The sequence below is a fragment of the Microtus pennsylvanicus genome, chromosome 1, assembly GCF_037038515.1.
Source record: "Microtus pennsylvanicus isolate mMicPen1 chromosome 1, mMicPen1.hap1, whole genome shotgun sequence".
Classification (NCBI taxonomy): Eukaryota; Metazoa; Chordata; class Mammalia; order Rodentia; family Cricetidae; genus Microtus; species Microtus pennsylvanicus.
Window position 1 is genome coordinate 142,041,036 of NC_134579.1, and position 20,096 is coordinate 142,061,131.

The 20,096-nt window shown below is 52.1% G+C and overlaps 1 protein-coding gene across 2 annotated transcripts in view; it reads right to left on the minus strand.

The window, feature by feature from the left end:
• Positions 1-132: 132 nt before the first annotated feature.
• Sympk (symplekin scaffold protein) overlaps positions 133-20,096 on the minus strand; it is a 34,571-nt gene continuing 14,607 nt past the window's right edge. Inside the window, exons 9-27 of one of the 2 annotated variants that reach the window (XM_075990264.1) lie at positions 18,880-19,119; positions 15,458-15,612; positions 14,955-15,105; positions 11,912-12,116; positions 11,136-11,286; positions 9,975-10,210; positions 9,413-9,494; positions 9,158-9,271; positions 8,235-8,382; positions 7,439-7,599; positions 6,370-6,478; positions 5,988-6,088; positions 5,425-5,515; positions 4,676-4,777; positions 2,216-2,403; positions 1,269-1,445; positions 1,050-1,145; positions 461-814; positions 133-346 (exon numbers count right to left, since the gene is read on the minus strand). In XM_075990264.1, coding sequence (XP_075846379.1) covers positions 218-346; positions 461-814; positions 1,050-1,145; positions 1,269-1,445; positions 2,216-2,403; positions 4,676-4,777; positions 5,425-5,515; positions 5,988-6,088; positions 6,370-6,478; positions 7,439-7,599; positions 8,235-8,382; positions 9,158-9,271; positions 9,413-9,494; positions 9,975-10,210; positions 11,136-11,286; positions 11,912-12,116; positions 14,955-15,105; positions 15,458-15,612; positions 18,880-19,119 — 2,990 coding nt within the window. In that variant the 3' untranslated portion in view covers positions 133-217. Of the gene's footprint in view, positions 347-460; positions 815-1,049; positions 1,146-1,268; positions 1,446-2,215; positions 2,404-3,065; positions 4,517-4,675; positions 4,778-5,424; positions 5,516-5,987; positions 6,089-6,369; positions 6,479-7,438; positions 7,600-8,234; positions 8,383-9,157; positions 9,272-9,412; positions 9,495-9,974; positions 10,211-11,135; positions 11,287-11,911; positions 12,117-14,954; positions 15,106-15,457; positions 15,613-18,879; positions 19,120-20,096 lie in introns of those variants that run through there. The other variant, XM_075990273.1, reaches the window with a different exon arrangement.

The window sequence follows — 20,096 nt, forward strand, 5'->3', positions numbered from 1 at the left end:
GCTGCCGTTACATTACTAGTGCGTTACATTACTAGCGCGGGGCGCCTGCAGGGTGGGAGCTGAGAGTGCGCAGGCGCAGTCTAGCACTGCTCCGACTTCAGTTTGTAGTCTGCTGCAAAGAGGACAGACACAGCAGCCATGCGGCACCTCCTTTATTTGTGTTAAGGCAAAGCTCTAGGTGGCCCACCCCGTCCCTCCCCCCAAGCCCCCGCAGCTGTCAGCTGTTCCCCTTGCTCTCGGTTTCCCTGGCCTCTGGGCTGGAGGTCGTCAGGGATTCCTCCACTGCGTGGTTGAGGCTCTGGGGGCTTCGCTCATCCTTGGAGCTCGGTCCGACTGCTGCTGCCTCCTGGTGGCGGGAGAAGGCAAGAGGCAGCGGGTCAAGAGCCGGTTGCACCGTTAGTCCCATACCCGGGGCTCTCTCTGCTCCAGCCTCCCTCTGCAGCTCTAGCTGTCCCCCTACCTTAGGCAGGGGACCCTCAAGACTAGAGTCCAAGAGCGTAGTTTCGGCCAGCCCTGAGTCGTCGTCCATGCTGATGAAGATGGCCGGGGTCTCGCATTCAGGACCCTCCTCCCGGTATTCCATGGCCTCCTCAGTAGGGGTGGGACCAGTTCGGGCTGCCGGCACCACCGCGGGCATGGAAGATGCCGAGGCAGCAGGTGCTCCTACACCTGTGGGCTTCAGCTTCTGCTCTTCCTCCAGCTGCCGCTTCAGGGCCTTCTCCTGAGCCAATCGCAGGCCGATGAGGTCCTGAGGGGGCCGCGGAGCAGGGGCCGGGGCTGGGCCCAGAGCCAGAGCCAAGGGCTCTAGGTCATCCTGGAGTTGGAGGGGTACTCAGCTCAGGGAGAGAGGCCGGTCCCCCAACTCCCAGGATGGAGGAGACAGAGACCACCAACTTCAGAAAGCACTGCAGTTTCTCCATCTGGACATGGGGGTGGGGTGTGGGGTGGCTATTCCCCTTTACCAGGAATACAATCTTGAGAGACTGTGGGCTTAAGAACTGGGCCTCTTGGGGTGAGAGACACAGGCAGGTGGGCCACACTGCCCTCACCTCTTCCAGGGGCCCTGCAGGTGCTTCCTTGACTTCGGGTTCCTGCTTGCCGCTTGCCTCCAGGATGGTCATGATGGAGTTGGGGATGTGTGCTTGCTAGGTAAAGGGAAGGCCAGGACCGGAGCTGTAGAGAGCTCTGGCCAAAGGCACCTCTCAGCATCCTGTAACCCATAACTCAAACCCTTCTGCTCGCTTGGCTCCACTCCGCCGCCCAGGTACCTGGTGGGGAGTGAAGGAGCGCACGTGGGCCAGCAGCGGCTCCCGGAGTTCAGGGCACTTGTCAAAGACCGCGCTAAGCTGCTGCGGAGGTAGCTGCAGGATGACCTGGAAGCTCTGCGGCTTGGTGCGCTGGCAGCACTTGATGAAGCCCTCCCATACCTTGGGGTACTTCCACACCTGTGAGGTGGGAGGGGACCATTAGGCAAAAGCCCAAACAGCCACCTCCTTCCCGCAGACACTGCCATGGCTGAGAGCCCACGCGCCACCACCTGACAGCATACTCCAGGCTTCATACAGCCACCTGCCCAGGAATGCCTTTCTCACCTAGGAAACTGTACTAGGACATAACCCAGTGAAAGGGGGTACCCCACCCCCAATGCCTAGGCCAGCACAGTACCAAGTGCTAGGACAGCACCACCTCATGCTGTCCTCTCAGCCACCTCTAGCTGGTGCCGTCACACTTAATAGGGTGGAAGTGCAGGGACCTTAGGTGGATGCTGCACAGGACAGCCTGTGAACAGAACCCAGCTTTGGGACGGAGGATGGAACTTGATTATCTCCACAGAGTAGTTCTAAAAGTTGGTGGTGCTGTATGCTTGAATCCCAGCACTTGGAAGACTGATGGAAGAGGATCACAAATTTGAGTTCTTGGTTATTCTGGACTATAAAGTAAGACTCTCACTAAAACAACTCCCCCCCCCCCCCCATTGTGGTCTCTATAGAGACGGGATGCTTTCAGTTGAGCTATGTGCCCCACAGGGCCTAGGGGTACGGTAAAGGGAGACACCCACATTTCTCTAATCCCTGTTTTCATTGGTCACCCTGTAGTCAGTTGGAAGAAGTTGAGGGAACACTGCAAGAGGCAGGGTAGGTGATCCAGAGACAGGATCCTGCTCCCCAGGCAGCTGAGACTTGCCCCACTGTGGCCTCGGGCCAGGGCAGGTTACCTGCTTCATGATGAGTCGGGCCAGGATGTTCATGACGAAGCCCCCCAGGCGGGGGTACATGGTCAGGGACTGGATGACGGTCCGCATGAGCAGCATGGGCAGGGGGCTTTGCTCCATCAGCTGCTGCATCACCACAGCTAGCACCTCCGATGTGTACACATTCCGCTCCGCAAAGCACAGGTTGGTGGCTGTGAGGAGGCGGAGAGTGGGCCTGTCCTCTCTGCCTGGATGTTCCCCGTTAAGTGGAAACCCCACCCCACATAGCTTCTCCATCCCTACCGCAAAAGACCCTTTATGAGGATGCTCAACGGTCCTGTCCCCAGAAGATATAGGTAGGTGTGTCCAACCCCTAGATACCCTGTGGCGCCCCAACTGGGAGATTCAGCCTCCTCCCTGAGGGCAGCCCTGGGGAGTGGGGTAGAGAGCATACTCCAGAGCCTGAGCCCTGGGGCCTGTCATAGCCTAAGAAGGCTGGCTATAACCCACCAAGGGGAGGGGCAAGAACTGCTGACACCCTGGCATCTACAGAAAAAAGTTTGGTCTCTGCCAGAAGGCTGACCAAAGAGATTAGAGTCTGTGATGGGGCAGGGCAGATATGACAAGGGACACTTAGGAGAAAAACTGCGAAGGGAGCAGGAAGAGAGTGGTGAGGGCTCAACCCAAGATGAGGACCCAACTGAGTAGCCAGCGCCCACAGGATGTGGGAAGATGCCACACTGAAAAGCACGGAGCAGACCTTGCTTGGGGTCTAGCTCCTGGAGTGGGTGGCAACATCAGGGCCAACCGGGCTAATAGGTGATCCCAGGAGCTGCCTCTGAAGTCCTTCCCCAAACACCACTGGCCATGTGAATGTGTCAACCAGGAAGTCTTTATTGAGCCAGAAGAAAGGGTTCCCCCACCCCACAAATCTGAGAGGCCAACAGAGGGGAGGGTGGTCCTGTAAGGAGGAAGCCCTAAGAGAGAGGAGTGGACACTGTAGAAGATGCACAGGCGGCAAGGCAGAAGAGAGAGGCCTGCCAGAACCTGAGGAGGGGTCTGCTCCTCTATGCAGACGTGCCCCAGTGCTACCCAAAGGGGCCCAGTCTCTTCTTGTGCTTCCCGCTCAGCCTCTCACTCTTTCTACTCGGCAGCCCAAAGTGTCCTCCATCCTAGAGGGCTGCATGAGGCCAAGGCCAGTTTCTCTCTCACCTGGAAGCTCTACTTGGTCCTAGCTCTGACCAGGTTCAGCTCACTATCACCTCATCCCTGTGGGTCCTGCTCTGGATGGACCCACTTCAGCACATCCTTCCCGAGTCCCAGCTAGGCTGGATTAGGACGTCAGTGTCCCAACCGTGTACCCTGCACTGTGTTGGGAGGGGAGGATTTCACAGGAGCAGACAGATGAGATGTAGTGAGGGCTGTGGGAAGCTGGGGCCCAGCAAGCCAAAAAGGGGATTGTACTGTACAAGGTAGACCCCTGTCTACTAGCCACCTGTGTAGCTTTTGTCAGGCCCCTTTCTTCCCTCTGTGACTGGATCCCAGATGGCTGTGTGTGCATGTGCGTGTGTCTCCAATTTCTGCACAGAAGCAGGATTGCTCCCATTGCACCTAAAGTGAGGGTTTGGCAGAGCACTTGCCTGGCACACCTGAAGCTCCCGGTCCACTCCCAGCATGGTAAAAGGTCAAAGAAAATGTGTGTGTGTGTGTGTGTCCAAAGTCCACAACCCTGGACCACAACTTTTGAGACCTGTCCCTGAACCCTTCCCCTGGGCCTGCAGCCTCCTCTGTCCTGTCTTCACAGGCCCATCCCGTTAGGACTGTTGAGGAAGAAAAGCAGTCCCTGGAGAAGCTACTTCACCCAGAACAGGAAACGTGGAGGGACAGAGAGAGGCCCAAGTAAAAGTGAGCAGAGGTTGGAAGACAGGGTGACAGGAAGGGCCCCATGCTAGGACAGAGCTGATGCTGGCCCAGAAATCTCTGGGGAAGGGAAGAAAGGAAAATGGGGTGTCTTCGCAGGGGAGGCTGGGTTGGGGTCCAGTCGGGCTCAGGCTGTGTTACACAGCTAGCTTCTGTGAACACTGGGCCCTAATTTACACCATACTTACCAAGAGCCTCATGAGTGCCAGGAGTGGGCTAATGGCACGAAGGGAGAGCCTGGCTCAGAGGGATGCTGAACAGCCAGGGCAGAGGGGCCTGCCAGACTGTCACCAAGCCCCCGCTGTGGGGGTCCTCTGTTGCCTCAACTCAGGCCTGGCTTCTGCTCATGCTAACAGAGGCCCTTGAGCCTCTGGCTTGCTCCATGGGCTCCGCTTCCTTGAGTTCCTTAGGGTAGGGTGGAAGGGACAGCCCACACTGATGCCAAGGCCAAGATGGGGTAGGCACAGCAGTGGGTGATATCTTCAATCCAGTGGAGTCATGCAGGGACTGAGGCCCCGCCCCAAGTCCATGGGAGCTGGGCCATGTAGGGACAGGGCGTCTCACCTTTGATGATGGATTTCATGTCACACTTCACAGAGTCAATGTTGTGCAGTGCAATCAGCAGCTCTCCCGGATTGAGGGGGGACAAGGCTGAGTTCCCTTCACCTGCAATGGATGGCAATAGGGAAGGGAGATAGTACAGAGGTGGGTCTCAGCTCAGACTTGAGGAATACTAAATACAGATAAGACACCCTCTGCTTTGTGAGGGCTGGGTGACAGAGGGTGAGACTGCATGAGGTGGCCATAAGTCTTCAGCACTCTCCGCCTCCCGCCTTGTGGGAGATGCCTTGCTGTGGTCTAATTGTTCCCACTGGGTTATGAACCCTGAAGGCAGGATTGGGCCCAGCCATCCTAGTACTGACTCCACATAGCACATGACCATGGGCAGTTAGAGGGCAGGGCAGGGTAGGGCAGGGCCAGGGTCTCACTAAATGCTAAGTGGCTTCAACCTTCTGCGGTTGGAGCAAAGAGTGGAAAAAGGCAGTTCACAGAGACAGCCTCCTCAGGAGTCACATCGCCTCCCACTGTGCCCCAACTGTGGCCGCGGGGACCAGATGAGGAACTTGTCCACATCACAGGCTATTTTTCCCTCCTCAGAATTCTTTCATTTCTCACCACAGTGGACAAAATGCCTCCTGGGGGCTAGGATGGCAGAAGGAACTGGCAGGGACAACAGTTCCTGGACCCTCCCCACATGACCCCTGTGTAGCGAGGAGGTAAACTGAGGGTTGGCTAGGAGGGAGGGCACCTACCGTGCTGGGTGCCCAGCAGGCGGTTGAAGACCTCCTTCACCACAATGGGGTTGAGTTTGATGAGCTTGGGCAGGGCCTGGATCACCTCTTTCTAAGGCAGAAGTGGTGGGGAGAGGAGCAGGAGGATGAGTTAGAAGGGCCCCACTATTCACCTACTCATCCTAGTGAGGCCTCCAAACACGTAACACATAACACATGTTCCCTGTCTCCCCAAAGCTGCTGCCTAACTCTGCTGGACAGTGTCATCCTCATTTCTGTCTACATGGGGATGGGGTATCCTTAGCCCCAAAACTCACTAGGGGCACAACCTTGTGGAGACCCTGCTGTTGCTGGGGAGTTTTCCATAGGCCAGGACAGTGGTGTGTGCACACTCACGCTCACAAGCATGCAGACACACACAGTAAGATGCCCTGTGACTGTGACGCCTGAGCACTGCCTGAGGAGGCTGGGGACATGGTGTCCAACTACTTTCCACAGGGGCAAGATGGGCGCCTCACTGCTCCCACAAGCCTCTGGCCCAGCACCATGGAAGCAAGCTGGCCACCATCCCACTCCTGCCCTACCTTCTCCAGCCCATTGAGCACAGGGATGAGGAAGCGCACATCAGGCAGCCGCTTGTGGTACAGGTCTCGGACCCGCTTCACCAGCTCTGGGGACGGCGGTACTTCAGGAAGGCAAAGAAAACAGAGTTGGGGTGATAAGGAGGGGACAGAGGAGGTAAGCATATGGGAGGAGGGCTTCGTGGGCATGGGGAGGGACACTGCAATTCCAGAGCTGGATCCCCAGATTCTCCCTTCCTAAATGCTGCTCACATGGCTTTTTCTCTACAGAGGCCAAAGGACGGGAGAAATTCACAGGGGCAAAGTCATTTGGGGACTTAGCAGCTCCAGCTCTTGCAGGGGAAGAATGGGTGGGAGGGAAGGTAGAAGGCAGGATCCCAGGCACCTTTGTCCGTAAGGCTGTGCAGGCAGCGGGTGACCAGCGTCTCTGCCCCCTTGGGACAGTTTTCCACTAGCAGTAGCAGCTCTGGTGAGTTCATGCCCATCCCTCGGATCTAGATGCAGAGGTCAGCAAGACCAGGTTACAGTGAGCATTCGAGGAGGTTGCAAAAGCTGGGGTGGTTAAGGTCACTGGGCTCCGGGTCTCTCCTAGTGGTAGCCTTGATCTGTGTGGTGGTGTCCTCTCTGCCAGGTCAGTGACCCAACCTCTATGGCAATGCCTAGGGAGGTTTTCCTGGTCCCTGACTACCTTCCTGCAACCTGTGATCCCAGCTTGGCTGGATAACACCCAGCTGAGGTAGACTGTGGTAGCTGCTGCAGCGATGGATGCCTTTGGCATCCTCACCTCTAGGCACTAAGGACACTAAGGCACTCAACCCCAGAGCTGCCTAGCAGTTACTTCTTTTTCTCAGCACTGGGCTACAGCACCTTAGGAAGAGCCTCACCGCCCTTCTCGCCCCATTTCTACCCGGTGATTTCCATACTAAAAATATCACAAGAACAGGGTTGTGTACACCTGTAACCCCAGCGCTTAGGAGGTTGAGGCAGGAGGATCCCTAGAAAATGAGACCTGCTCAAATAACAAAGCAAAGCTGGGGTAGAGCTGACACACAGAACAAAGGGTTCTGAGTCCAGGAACGAAGAAGGCAACCATGTGAACTGCTTTTCATAAAGTGGCCCCTGGTTAACAGCAAGGGGAAGGCCAGTTGAAACGGCAACAGTACCCAATAGCTCAGATGCTAATATGGCATGCTTGGGGACTGGCCTGCACCCTCATGTCAGGGCACAGTGAGAAGCACAAGGGCAGAATATGAATGAATCCAGGTGTGCCCCACTGCAGGCTCTATCTCTGAGCCACTCTATGCCTTCTCATGAGTTGAAGACAGACATAAGCACCACCCATAAGCCAAAGCCACGAATCCAGAAGACAGCCTTTGTGTCTACTGAGGTAGACACCCAAGGAGCAGCTGGAGTTGGGGGCTCCAGCCTTGCCCAGGTGGGCTCAGGAGCCTCACCGGCTGCTCAATGACCCTCAGCACTGTCCGCTTGATGTCGGCGATGGCCTCAGTGTACACGGCTGCCAGCTCGTGGATCAGCTTGTGGTTCTGAGGCAGGAGAGCCAGATAGAGATAAAGACACTGCTTCACTGTCTCCTCGGTCCAGGGCGCGGCCACCTCTGACAGGACAGGGCCATGCATCAATAGAGGCCTCTACTTCCTTCCCAAAGCCCTGCCCCCAGTGTCTGAGCCTTCTCAGTGAAGTCAGTGCGAAGGGGGAACAGGTGGAGAAAGAGTAGGACCCCCTCCAACCATCAAGCCCCAAGGCAGCTAGAAGGTCATTCTACAGTGCAAATTTAACCCTCTCTCTTCTAGTCCTGTCACAACTATGACCTCATCATAAATGTCCTTACACTGGCTGGCTGTCAGGGACTACAAGGGCAGCCCATTTGGCAACTCAGTCACCCTCCACACTGGTCCCTACTTACAGTTGGTAGAAAGACCCTCATTGTTAACCCTTTGTGCCACCACCTCCTTTGTGGGAATCACCACTTCTGCTCACATATCCTCCCCAGGCTCACATCTCTCCTGGGAGGGCTTTCCACATCCCTGCAGGACCTTCTATCTGTATTTTGGCAGGATCTGGGACTATGTACGCTATAGGACTTGGCCTGAGGTAGCCCTGGAACCCACAGGCTGCTCTCCTGGTCCTCGGCTTTCTCGTCCTGCGGTCCTGTCTGTCTGTCTACTATCCAGCAGCCATTCTAGTAGGCTGGGTGGAGCGCCACACAAATCAGATGAAACTGCATCAAACCTGTGTCCTTGTCAGCTCCGAAGAGCACTGAGGGCGGGTTGGGGTGCACCAGGAGCTGCAGGTAGTTGAGGGCGAATTTTTCCACATACTCTCGAAGCTGTTCCTTCTCATACATGCGCTTAATGAAGAGTAGGGCCTGGGAGCGCACCTGAGGGAAAATGGGCAAGATGGACGGAGTGGGAGCATGGAGATGGGGCTGCACGGCTATGAAACACGCCCAGCCTGAGGCCCCAGAGAGCAGTGAGTGTAGCTCAGCCTGCCAGTGTCTCACTTCTCATCCTGCTGCTCCCTGCTCCGCTCACTCTCCTAATTCCTCAACAGTGACTCTCCCTGCCAACTGGACTTGGCTTTGGAACTTGGCAGGACAGGCAGCCCACTGCCTGGAAGACATGTCACTGACCAAGCTTCATTTCACTCAGACAGCATCTGCTGGGAGCCACAAGATCAGGGTCTGGTCTCAGCACTGTTTGTACCAAATGGCAGCACAGGGCCAGAGGTGCTATGCTAACAGTGCGCTGACTGCTCATGCACCACCAGGGAGGTTGGTGACACACTACAGTACAGACAGGTCCAGTCCCTTCTCGTCTTTAGCACTTCTCATCCAGAGCATAGCTACTGTGTTATGGTTATCACACATTTCCTCCTTCAGGAAGCTTCCTGACCCCCATCTCTTGTCTACACAGGTGGGTGCCTGGGCACTGTATACTGTGACATCACACTGCCTGTGTCACATGGGTTCCTCTACTGCCTGCTGCCTCAGGCTGCAGTTACAGTCCATCGACATGAGAAGAGAGTGAACAGCATGTGCACAGTCAGGGTCAGGATAGCACCCCTGACTCCATGGTGATGTCACACCATGGTAAATGGAAAAGAGTTTTGAGGAAAAGGAATGCCAGGCTGGCTGGGTATGGGCATAAGCTCACCCTGTCCTTCTCATGAGAGCTGAGGTCAAGGAGGACATGCAGGTACTGGAACTGGCGAGAAGGTCGCTTGAAGATCAGGTCTCCAAGTGTCGACATGCCCAGGTAGGCGCGACTCTGCAGATGGAGGCAATGCTCAGCCTGCTGTGCCCTCTTACTCTTGCCTCCCCTCCATCTCTCAAAGCAAGTCTCCAGGACTGGATCCTCATGCCACCCTTGCCTCCAAGTCTACAACACAGGTCTTCAGAGGATGCTTACCTCATCCTCACAATACTTCCGTATCACCTCCAAAGCACTCTCGGTGATCAGTGGGGCCTCCAAAACCACCTTGGTGAAGACCCTGCCCAAGAAAGACGCGGGTCTTGCTGGAGAAGTGTGTAGCAAGGCAGCCTGCATCTCAGGGGCAATATGCACCACACAGCTTCTTTAGCCCCTGGGTCCAGCACTTCAGACTGGCATCTGGGGCGGAGATGTTCCCTCTCTGAGGCTTTCTTTCGCTACAACTAGGGATGGAACCCAGGGTTTCTGGTGTGCTAGGGAGATACTCTACCACCAAGCCACTGTCCCATCTCTGGGAACTGTTAGTACAGATGGGAAACAGAGTGACAGGCCACTCAGACCAAGTAGCAGAGTTGGGAATGACCCCGATGAACTTGACCCAAGTCCTCCCTCCCACCTACAACAGCATGGTCTGCAAAGGCTTCTGTAGGAACTGGAAAAAGAAAGACAGGGACATAGGGAGGACAAGTTTGTGTGGCATTGAGGAAAAAGGGGAAGTGGAACATAGGAGAGGAGATGGAGCTTATAGCCAAGCCCTCACCCATCCTTCTGGTCCGGTTTCTCCTGCAGGCCAGAGAGCAGGCGGATGAGGCAGTCCTCATACTTGTCCAGAGTGCCTGAAGCCCCTGCTGCAAGGTAGGCATTGTACTCCTGGTAGAGCCAGGCGAAAGCCAGGTCCAGGCGACCCCGGACATCTTCCAGGATGAAGGACAGCACCTCTGACTTGAGGCCAGAGTCGAACTGTGTTACGAGGCTGGCCAGGATCTTGATACGCACCTGGGGGTAGGTAAGCAACTGCGTCAGTATGGCAGAGCCAATGCAGCACGCTTCAGTCACGCCTTGCACTTCTTCTGCCAGGTTCAGGAACCTCCAGGGGAAAAACCATATAAAGTAGATATAGTGGCTAACATCTATAATTCCAGCACCAAGTTAAGGTCAGCCTGGTGAAAAGAAACCTTATCTAGAAAACCAAATCAATCAACCAACGAACCAACCAACCAACCAATAGTTCAACCAAGGAAGGCAGCACGAAACATAAACACGGCACTATCACAATGTACAGCGGTGGACAAGGAAGAAACAAACTACCAACTATTTCCAAACCACTCCAATTTCCCAGGAGTAACTAGGTACTTCAGTGTATAGGAAAAGACCTTGAAGATTCTTTTTGTCACCTTTAACCATGAACAGGATGTGGGTGACAATCACAAGAAAGACTACAGAAAGAAACTTTCTTGAAAAACTAAAAACAAACAAAACAAAACAAAACAAAACAACAACAAACCAGAAAATAAAGGCTAGAGAGATGGCTTAATGGCTAAGAGCACTGGCAGAGGACTTGAGTCTGGTTTCCAGCATCCACAGTTCCAGGGAATCTGGTGCCCTCTTGTGGCCTCTGTGGGCTCCAGGACACACAGCGCATATAAACGCATGCAGACAAACACACATTTATAAATTAATGAAATTTTAAAAAACAAAGCAAAAAAACTTGAAGTCAGGTCTGTCTGGAATATAACACTGCTAAGAAGGGTGGCCAGTAAGAACCAGCCCTGCAGGATAGTCCCATGCAGAGCTGTCCCCCATTCCACAAGCCTCCATTGTCTAGAAGGCTGTTGCTCTGATTTTACATGGGGTGGATTCAAGCCAGGAGGAGTGGTTTGAATAGAGGAGCCAGGGGCTGGGGCTAAACTGAGGGGCACACCTGGGCAGCCCCACTGCAGGCTACAGCCTTCTCAGCCCTCAGGATCCGCTTCACAGCGCCCAGCTTCATGGCTTCCACCTGGGCATCCGTCAGGGGCTTTAGCACGTCACTCAGACGAAAGATCTTCTTGCGCCCACCAGCGCCTGCCAGCCTACATGAGGGCAGGGACAAGAAGAGTGTCTTGGCATGCTTTCTGCAGACCAGTCTGTCTGGTGCCCCCAGCTCTGAATTCCCTGAGTGGATCTCAGCACACCAGGAAGACAGTGTGAGGAAGAAATTGTTACTGTTTCTGCCACGTAGGCTGTCTCCCTGTGAGAACAGGAGGGGCCGGAAGGGGTTCAGAAGAGAAGAATAAGCACAAAGATCCTGGGTGGGTGGGTGGGGGATGATGGAATGGGGAGGGAGCGAGGTCGCAAAGGAGCAGGGAACACTCACTGTGTGTGGGTGGGGTGGAGACTGGATTTGTGATAAAGGTGATGGGAAGAATGAGGGAGAAAGGGTGGTGACCAGGAGTCCTTGTTGCACATTAGGAACCATAGTAACTTCCTCACTGTCACCATGACTTGTGGCCCTGAGAGTTCTCTAACCTAGTGACTCCATGACAAAGGCACCGCATTCTCCCAAGGTGAGACAGAATAAGGAGGTAATTTGGTGGTTCCTGCACAGACTGTGAAGCAGAGGGAGAACCTGGTCCAACCCTGTCTGCTTCCGCTCACACCTGCAAACAGGGCACACTCATGGGACGGGGCCCACGTTCCAACTAGAAGAGGACTCACCGTGGCTGTGTGACAGGGATGATGGGTTCCGGCCTCCTCTTGGCCTGGGGTACCTCCTCCTCCAAGGGGGACATGGTGTTCAGAGAGCCCACCACAGAGATGGCCTGGCCCTGCACTGACAGACGACGCTTGATCAAAACGCTCTCAGGCTTCACCACCTTCTCCTCCTTGGGCTCTTCCTTACACTGTTTTGTCTGCTCCACACCTGCACGGAGGCAACCATAGCACCCTCAGCTCATCACCTGTGCCCTGGGCTGTGCTGCGCATGCACTACACCCACCATGTGCAGCCCACCTAGCACCAAGACCCAAGGGTCGAGCCAGAGACTTCATTCCTGAGACACAGCCAATGTCAGTCGTTGAGATACGTCACAAGCAAACTCTTAGGTTTATTACGTGTGGCATATGCATATGTGTGCACGTGTGCCTTGTGTGTTAGTGTGCTGGATTGTGTACACGTGTGTGCACATGTGCCTTGTGTTAGTGTGCTGGATTGTGTACACATGTGTGCACGTGTGCCTTGTGTTAGTGTGCTGGATTGTGTACACGTGTGTGCACATGTGCCTTGTGATAGTATGCTGGATTGTGTACACGTGTGTGCACGTGTGCCTTGTGTTAGTGTGCTGGATTGTGTACACGTGTGTGCACGTGTGCCTTGTGTTAGTGTGCTGGATTGTGTACACGTGTGCACGTGTGCCTTGTGTTAGTGTGCTGGATTGTGTACACGTGTGTGCATGTGTGCCTTGTGTTAGTGTGGATTGTGTACACGTGTGGCATGTGTGCCTTGTGTTAGTGTGCTGGATTGTGTACACGTGTGCACATGTGCCTTGTGTTAGTGTGCTGGATTGTGTACACGTGTGTGCACATGTGCCTTGTGTTAGTGTGCTGGATTGTGTACACGTGTGTGCACATGTGCCTTGTGTTAGTGTGCTGGATTGTGTACACATGTGTGCACATGTGCCTTGTGTTAGTGTGCTGGATTGTGTACACATGTGTGCACGTGTGCCTTGTGTTAGTGTGCTGGATTGTGTACACATGTGAAAGTGATAGGTGTTTCTTGTTTTTGAGACAGGCTTTTTCTGTGCAACAGCTCTGGCTATCCTAGAACTCACAGCGATCCACCTGCCTCTGTCTTCCAAGTGCTGGGATTAAATGTATGTGTACCACCACCCAGCTCTACTTTTATTAAGATAGGGTATCACTGTGCAGCCTTGGCTGGCCTGGCCTCACTCTGTATACCAGGCTGGCCTCAAACTCAAGAGATTTGCCTGCCTTCACCTCCTGAGTGCCGAAGTTAGAAATATGTGTTACTCTGACCGGCTTTTTTTAAAAAAATTATTTAAATTATTATATTTTATTTATGCATTGTGCATATGATATGTATGTATGTACAGAGGTCAGAGTACAATCCTGTGGAGTTGATTCTCTCAATGAGTCCCAAAGATTAAACTCAGGTCATCAGGTTTGGCAGCTGGCACCTTTGCCAGCTGAATCATCTATCTAACCAGCCACACATTACTTTTTGAGACAGGGTCGCCCACAGAACCCAGATCTGGATTCAGCAAGACTGCTTGGCCAGAAAGATCCCCAGGATCCGCCTGTGTCTGCCCTCATCCAGTGCTGGTTACATGTACACACTACCTTGGCTTTTCTGGGGATGTTAGAAATCAGAACACGAGTCCTCATGCTTACATAAGCATACCCACTGAGCCATCTCCCCAGCTTTTTTTCTATTTTATTTGTTTGTTTATTTATTATTTATTATGTATACAACCTTCTGTCTGTGTGTATGCCTACAGGCCAGAAGAGGGCACCACACCTTATTACAGATGGTTGTGAGCCACCATGTGGTTGCTGGGAATTGAACTCAGGACCTTTGGAAGAGCAGGCAATGCTCTTAACCTCTGAGCCATCTCTCCAGCCTCCTCTCCCCAGCTTCTTTTTCTAAAATGTTTATTACATCTTATTTATTTGTATGGGGATGTATATGCATATACCAGGTTGCATGTATGGTGTGGAATTCTCTCCTTCCATCATGTAGGTTCTGGGGATCAAACTCAAGTTCTGGGCTTGACAACAGACACTTTTACCCCTGAGCTGCCGTACCAGCCCATTAGGAGTTTGTTTGTGAGTCAGGGTCTCATGTACCCCAGGATGTCCTCAAACTCACTATGCATCCAAGGATGACCTCTGATCTTCCAGCTTCTACTTCCTGGGATGACAGGTGTGTGCCACTTGGGCATCCTCATGATAAACAGTCTTTAACAGCAGAGGCCATATGACTCCCCACCCCTTGGAGCACACTGCTCAGGAAAATCTGAGCGCACCAAAGACGCATAAGCCCCTGCTGACAGCAGCCATGCTCATGAAAGGTCTGAAACAAGGGCTGGTGCAATGGCGCAGAGGGTAAAGGGGAGCTGAGTCCAGCCTTTCAGACCCACATGAGATGGAAAGAGAGAACATGCTTTGTGAAGTTCACAGCCGATGGGCACTGGAGCTGTGCTTGTGGTACTGCTCATGACTTGTACTTCAGAGAACAAGCTGGCGCCGAGTGTGCCCACACCTGTAATTCCAGCACTCAGGAGACCAGGCAGGAAAACTGGTGCAAGTTAGAGGCTAGCACGGGTTCCACAAGACCCAGTCTTAAAGAAGACAAAAGCCCAGACTGGGTAAATAGCTCAGGGGTGAAAAGCACTTGCTGCTCTTGCAAAGGACCTACGTTTTTCTCCCAACACCGCCATCTCCAAGAGATGTGACACTCTCTTCTGGTCTCTGAGGGCACACATCAAATAAAAGCACACTGATGAAATAAGGGAAAGTCTCCAAGGCTCAGGCTCAGTAACCTGACACTGTCAGTCTGGCTCAGTCTGGACCTCAGCGTCAAGTCTGTCGGATTTCAAAGCCCAGAGCCTCAGGACACTGAGCACTCTGCCTCATGATGGACCCATGATGGGAGTTAATATGTTAGATGGCACAGGACCATCTCCACAGCTTCTCCACAAGAGTCCAGTGCCACGGCCTGGCTGGGTCAGCACAAGACTCACCAGGACCCAGTCCTGCAGCTGTCATCTGTGTGGCCATGAGCCGAGCAAGGTGCTTGATCTGGGCTTCGGTGCCTGCTGACTCCACTGGGGTGTAGATGGCTTGGAAGGAGGCAGGCATGGTCTCAGGCAGGTACACCATGCTGATGAGAACCTGTGGTATGCCCATGAAGGGGACACTTAGCAAGCTCAGCCTAGGGCAGCATGTGAGAAGCAGCAGGAACTGAGGCTGGACTGGGCCTGCCCTCCTCATCTCAGCTTTCAGAGGAGCTAATGACCTGCTAGGCAGTTCACTTGGGAGAGTATCCCATCCCAAAGAACAGAGTGATGGGGAGTGGGATAATGAGGATAAATGGCCTCTGGAAGGAGGAAGGGTGAGAGAAGGGGCCCAGCCAAGGGTAGGAGGGACTCCTGGTTGATGCTACCAGGAGGTGGTCAGCAGAGTATGGATAGGGAAAGAACTGGGATCCGGACTCCCATCCCTAGGACGGCCTCACCCTCCTCACCAGATTGGCTACATTGTCAGGCGTCAGGAGAGGCTGCAAGAACTCAGCAGTGATGTCCGTGTCTGACTGGCCTGAGATCTGGGCTGAGGCCTTCGAAGTCCCTGATGGGCCAGGCTCCAAGTCTTTGTCTTCATCATCTTCTCCCAAGTTGGGCTCTGAGAAGGAAACAAGAGGCTGGCTCTCTAGACTGCAGCAGGACCTGTGCTCAGGGAGCCGAGTAGCCCTGCCTCTAGAAAACCACTGCAAGGAGACAGAGCAGGCAAGGACCTAAGTCTCAGTTTGCCATGGCCAAGAAAATGTCATAGGGCCCCAGGCACCCACCTCTTCCTGGGTTTCAGGTCTCATTTGGTTGGCAAAAATCCAAAAACCTCTAGTTGATCACATTAGGCTCTAAGATGATGGAATCATTAATATATTCCATACTGAGGATGGAATGCAGGACACTACAGTCACTAGGGCAGGTGGCCCCAGTGGGAGACAATATTGCTGTTACTGTTCCTTCACTGACATCATTCTCCTTCACCTTTTTTTTGAGACAGGGTTTCTCTGTGTAGCCCTAGCTGTCCTGAAACTTGCTCTGTAGACCAGGCTGGGCTTGAACTCAGAGATCTACCTGCCTTTGCCTTCGAGTGTTGGGATTATGCCCTACCACCGCCCGGCCTCTCCTTCATCTTTTAAAAGAGTTGTTAATTTAGTTTATGTGTGTGGCTATTTGCCTGCATGTATGTATATCTATGCACCATGTGTGTGTATGTGAGGTAAGAAGAGGGTGACGGATCCCCTAGAACTGGACTAACAGATGGTTTATGGGCTGCCATGTCAGTACTGGGAATTGAATCCAGGTCCTCTGAAAGGGTGGATAGCACTCTTAACCCCTGAGCTGTCTCTCCAGCTCCACCCAGTCACCCTTTCTGAGACACTGTCTTATGCAGCTCAGGCTGGCCTAAATTTACTATGTAGTTCAGACCAGGTCAGAACTCATGACCCCCCCCCTGCTTCCGACCTCCACGTGCTGGATCAGAGGTGTGTACCACCATGCCTTGCTAGAAGATTGTCATTCCACAGTAGGGAACAACTTAATGGATATGGACACGACATCAGCTTAGCGAGCAAGTGAGAAACATATGGGCCAAATGCAATGTGTGATCCACACCCATAAACAGCACATAGAAGCCTCAAGTAGCGCTTCTGCAACTTGTCAAGAAGTTTAGAGACATACGGAACTGGACAAATGGCTCAACCCTTAAGAGCATTTGCTTTTCTAGAGGATCCAAATTTGGTGTCCATCACCCATGTCACACAGCTCACACATGCTTGTAACTGCAGAGGGTCCAAAGTCCTCTTTCAGCCGTTGTGGGCAACTGCACTTACTCTCTTACACCCACCCACAGGCATACATGAACATACATGATTACAAATAAATCTTAACCAACTTCACAATGGTCGTGCACACCCTTAATTCCAGCACTCAGGAGGCAGAGGCAGGAACATCTTTAAATTCAAGGCCAGCCTGTTCTACAGAGTGAGTTCCAGGACAGCCAGGGCTACACAGAGAAACCCTGTCTCAAAAAAAAAAAACAACGATAAACAAACAAAAAACCAACAACAACAACAACAAAAAAAAACCCCAACCAATCAATCTTTTTTTTTTTTTAAAAAAAAGGAGAAAACTGACTTCAAACAAACTTTAAATGCACAAACTGTTTACTTCAGTGTCTTCCTTTGGGAGTATTCTATGGTTAGATGTGTAGGACAGTCCTACAGCATGGACAGAAATGAAATGTCCACAAATGTAACTGTCAATCTTTCCATCACATTACAGAGGATGCGGCCACCACTAAAAAGATGCAGTGCAGACGCAGAAGTAGCTTAAACTTAATGCCTGAGCAGTGGCTCAAAAACCATCTGGAATGCCAGTTCCAGGGAATTTGCTACCCTCTCCTGTCTTCTGAAGACACCAAACATGCACATAGTAAATGTACACGTGTGCAAGCAGAACACTCACACATAAAATAAAACCAATCTAATGAAAAAGTTAAAATAAATAGTAAAAAGAACAGGTCAGTGACAGGCTCAGCAGGGAAAGATGCTTCCTGCACAAACCTAAAGATGAGCTCAATCCTCAGAACTCACATAAGGGAGGAAGGAAAGAACAGACTCCACAAAGGTGTGCCTTGACCTCCATACACACACATGGTACATGTGCTCCCCCCATTAAAAAGCAGATGCTGTAGACTTCAACATGCACACATAGAAAGTACTCCATAGCAGACATGCACACAAACAGAATATTGTATACATAATAAATAAATAAATATTTTTTAAAAAAAAGAAAGTGCTCCATAGAAACCTAATAGAGCACAACACTGAGCAATGGAGGGTGTAGCTAGATCCCCACAGCAGCCCTTACGAAATGAATTAATTCCATTTGAATATGAAAAAGAATTTCATAGCTCTGTACACTGACACACATATTTAATCCCAGCACTTCAGAAGCAGAGGCAGGTGGATCTCTATGAGTTTGAAGGCAGCCAGGACTACATAGTGAGACCATAACAAAAATGAAACAAAACCCCTAAATAATTTCATAAATGTTCTATAAACTAACAGAGATGACATTTTTAAAATGTTGGTACTGGGAGGCTGTCATGGTCAACACTATTGTTTAATATTCCAGAAATCACCTCAAAGTTGGCATGGTGACACACACCTGCAGGTGGAGGAAGTAAGACTGTCTCAAAAACAAACAAACAAACAAACAACCCCCCCAAAAAAAATCCAGAAATGTTAAAAATTTCAAAATTAAAAAAGAAAAGTCCAAGCACACTCCTTTAATCCCAGCATTAGGGAGGCAGAGCCAGGTGGATCTCTGTGAGTTCAAGGTCAGCTTGGTCTACAGAGTGAGTTCTAGGACACTCAGGCTACACAGAGAAGCCCTGACTTGAAAAATCACAGAAAGAAAATCTAATCTTTGTGTGTGTGTGTGTGTGTATATATATATATATATATATATATATATATATATATATAGAGAGAGAGAGAGAGAGAGAGAGAGAGAGAGAGAGAGAGAGAGAAGAGCCTTCCACACACATACAAAACAGGAAAGGAGACATGAAGGCGACTCTCACGACTCACATCATTCCTTCCTGTACCATCTAAATGGATCCTAACTGGCCCCACACCCATCATCCCAGCAGTCCAGACTTGGTGGCAGAAAGACCAAGGTCATCTTCTCCTAGACTAAAAGTCTCTACTTAGAAACACAAGTTCACACTTATTAAATGTTCTATATGCCACAGTTTTCTACTTGGCTATGCTTACTTACATCATCATGTTATGGAATGTCCTCTGTATCAATGCAACTTTAACAGTGCAACAAAGCCACCTCAGACAAGCCCAGGCCTTATGCTAACCCAGCTCACCCAGTTTCATTTTCTTCAGCGTGGAGTCAGCATCATCCCGGGGCCGTTTGCGGGAGTCCTTGCTGCTGGGCATATTGCGGGCGATCTCTGCCTGGGGGGTGCCCAGGTCCACCAGCAGGGTGGTGATCTGGGCCTGGAACTCCAAGGAGGCAGGGTGCTTGAGCACACTCAGCAAGTGCAGCTTGAGGTTTTTACGCACGCTGCTCACCTGGGACTTGGCCAGTGTTGGGGGCAGGTTGGCTGTAAGGACAGAGGTGGAAGCTCGATGCTGGGGACAGATCACTGTGTGGTCTGCCAGGCTCAATTCTCAGCCCCAAACAGGGACTCTTGCTGCCGTTCCCTGGGAAATTCCTAGGCTTGCAGAAGGACTGGTAGCCTCCCCCTTTCAAGCTGAGACTGAAAGCCCAAGAGACCTCTACAATATTAGTCCTTTATGGTGAGAAAACCTAAGTCATTTCTCTGTAGCACTCAAGCCTCAGGTCCCCGTCTCCAATCTGCAGTCCAGTGCTCCCCTGGAGAGAGCTGTGACTGCCACCTTCTCTACAAGCTGCTGATTGAGCGGCTGCCACAGCTCAGGCCAGTCGTCCTGCCACTAGCCAGAGTCTCAGTCACCTTGGTGAGCAAGCTGCCCCTGCTCCACAGAGAAAGAGGACTCTAACTCGGCCTGCACGGTATCTACCATTGGTTCCTTGGCCAGTGCCACTCTCATTCCCTTTTGAGGGAACCACCCTGTCTCCCTCCTCTGTCCAAGTATGCAGGAGACTGGAGCCAATGAGAACACTGCGTTTCCCTGGCCACTGTGATTGGCTAACAGTCTCTGCTCAGCCAATCATAGACAATGAGTATCAGCCCTGACTTTTGCTGGAATGATGGGGAAAGAGTTGCGCTCTCTCTCTGTTGCTAAGTGGCCAGAATAGGGGCCATCTTTACTGCTTCAGCATCCAGAAAACTAAGTCAACACAAGAGCTAGAGATGGACAGACTAGATCCCTGGCCAGCATCCACTCATGTTTCAACTCCAGATTTCTAGAGTTTTATTCAGGCACAAACATGGGAAAATGTGACCAGCAGCCTTCTCTGAGGGATCAGGGGGAGGCTGGAGTGTCAGAAAGGATGCTGTGGCCCAGCATCCTAAGCCACATTTGAAGCAGTTTTTATCCCACACCAAAGCTTTCTATCTAACATGGAGTTCATGGTGAGCTGCAGTGCCGACCAGCA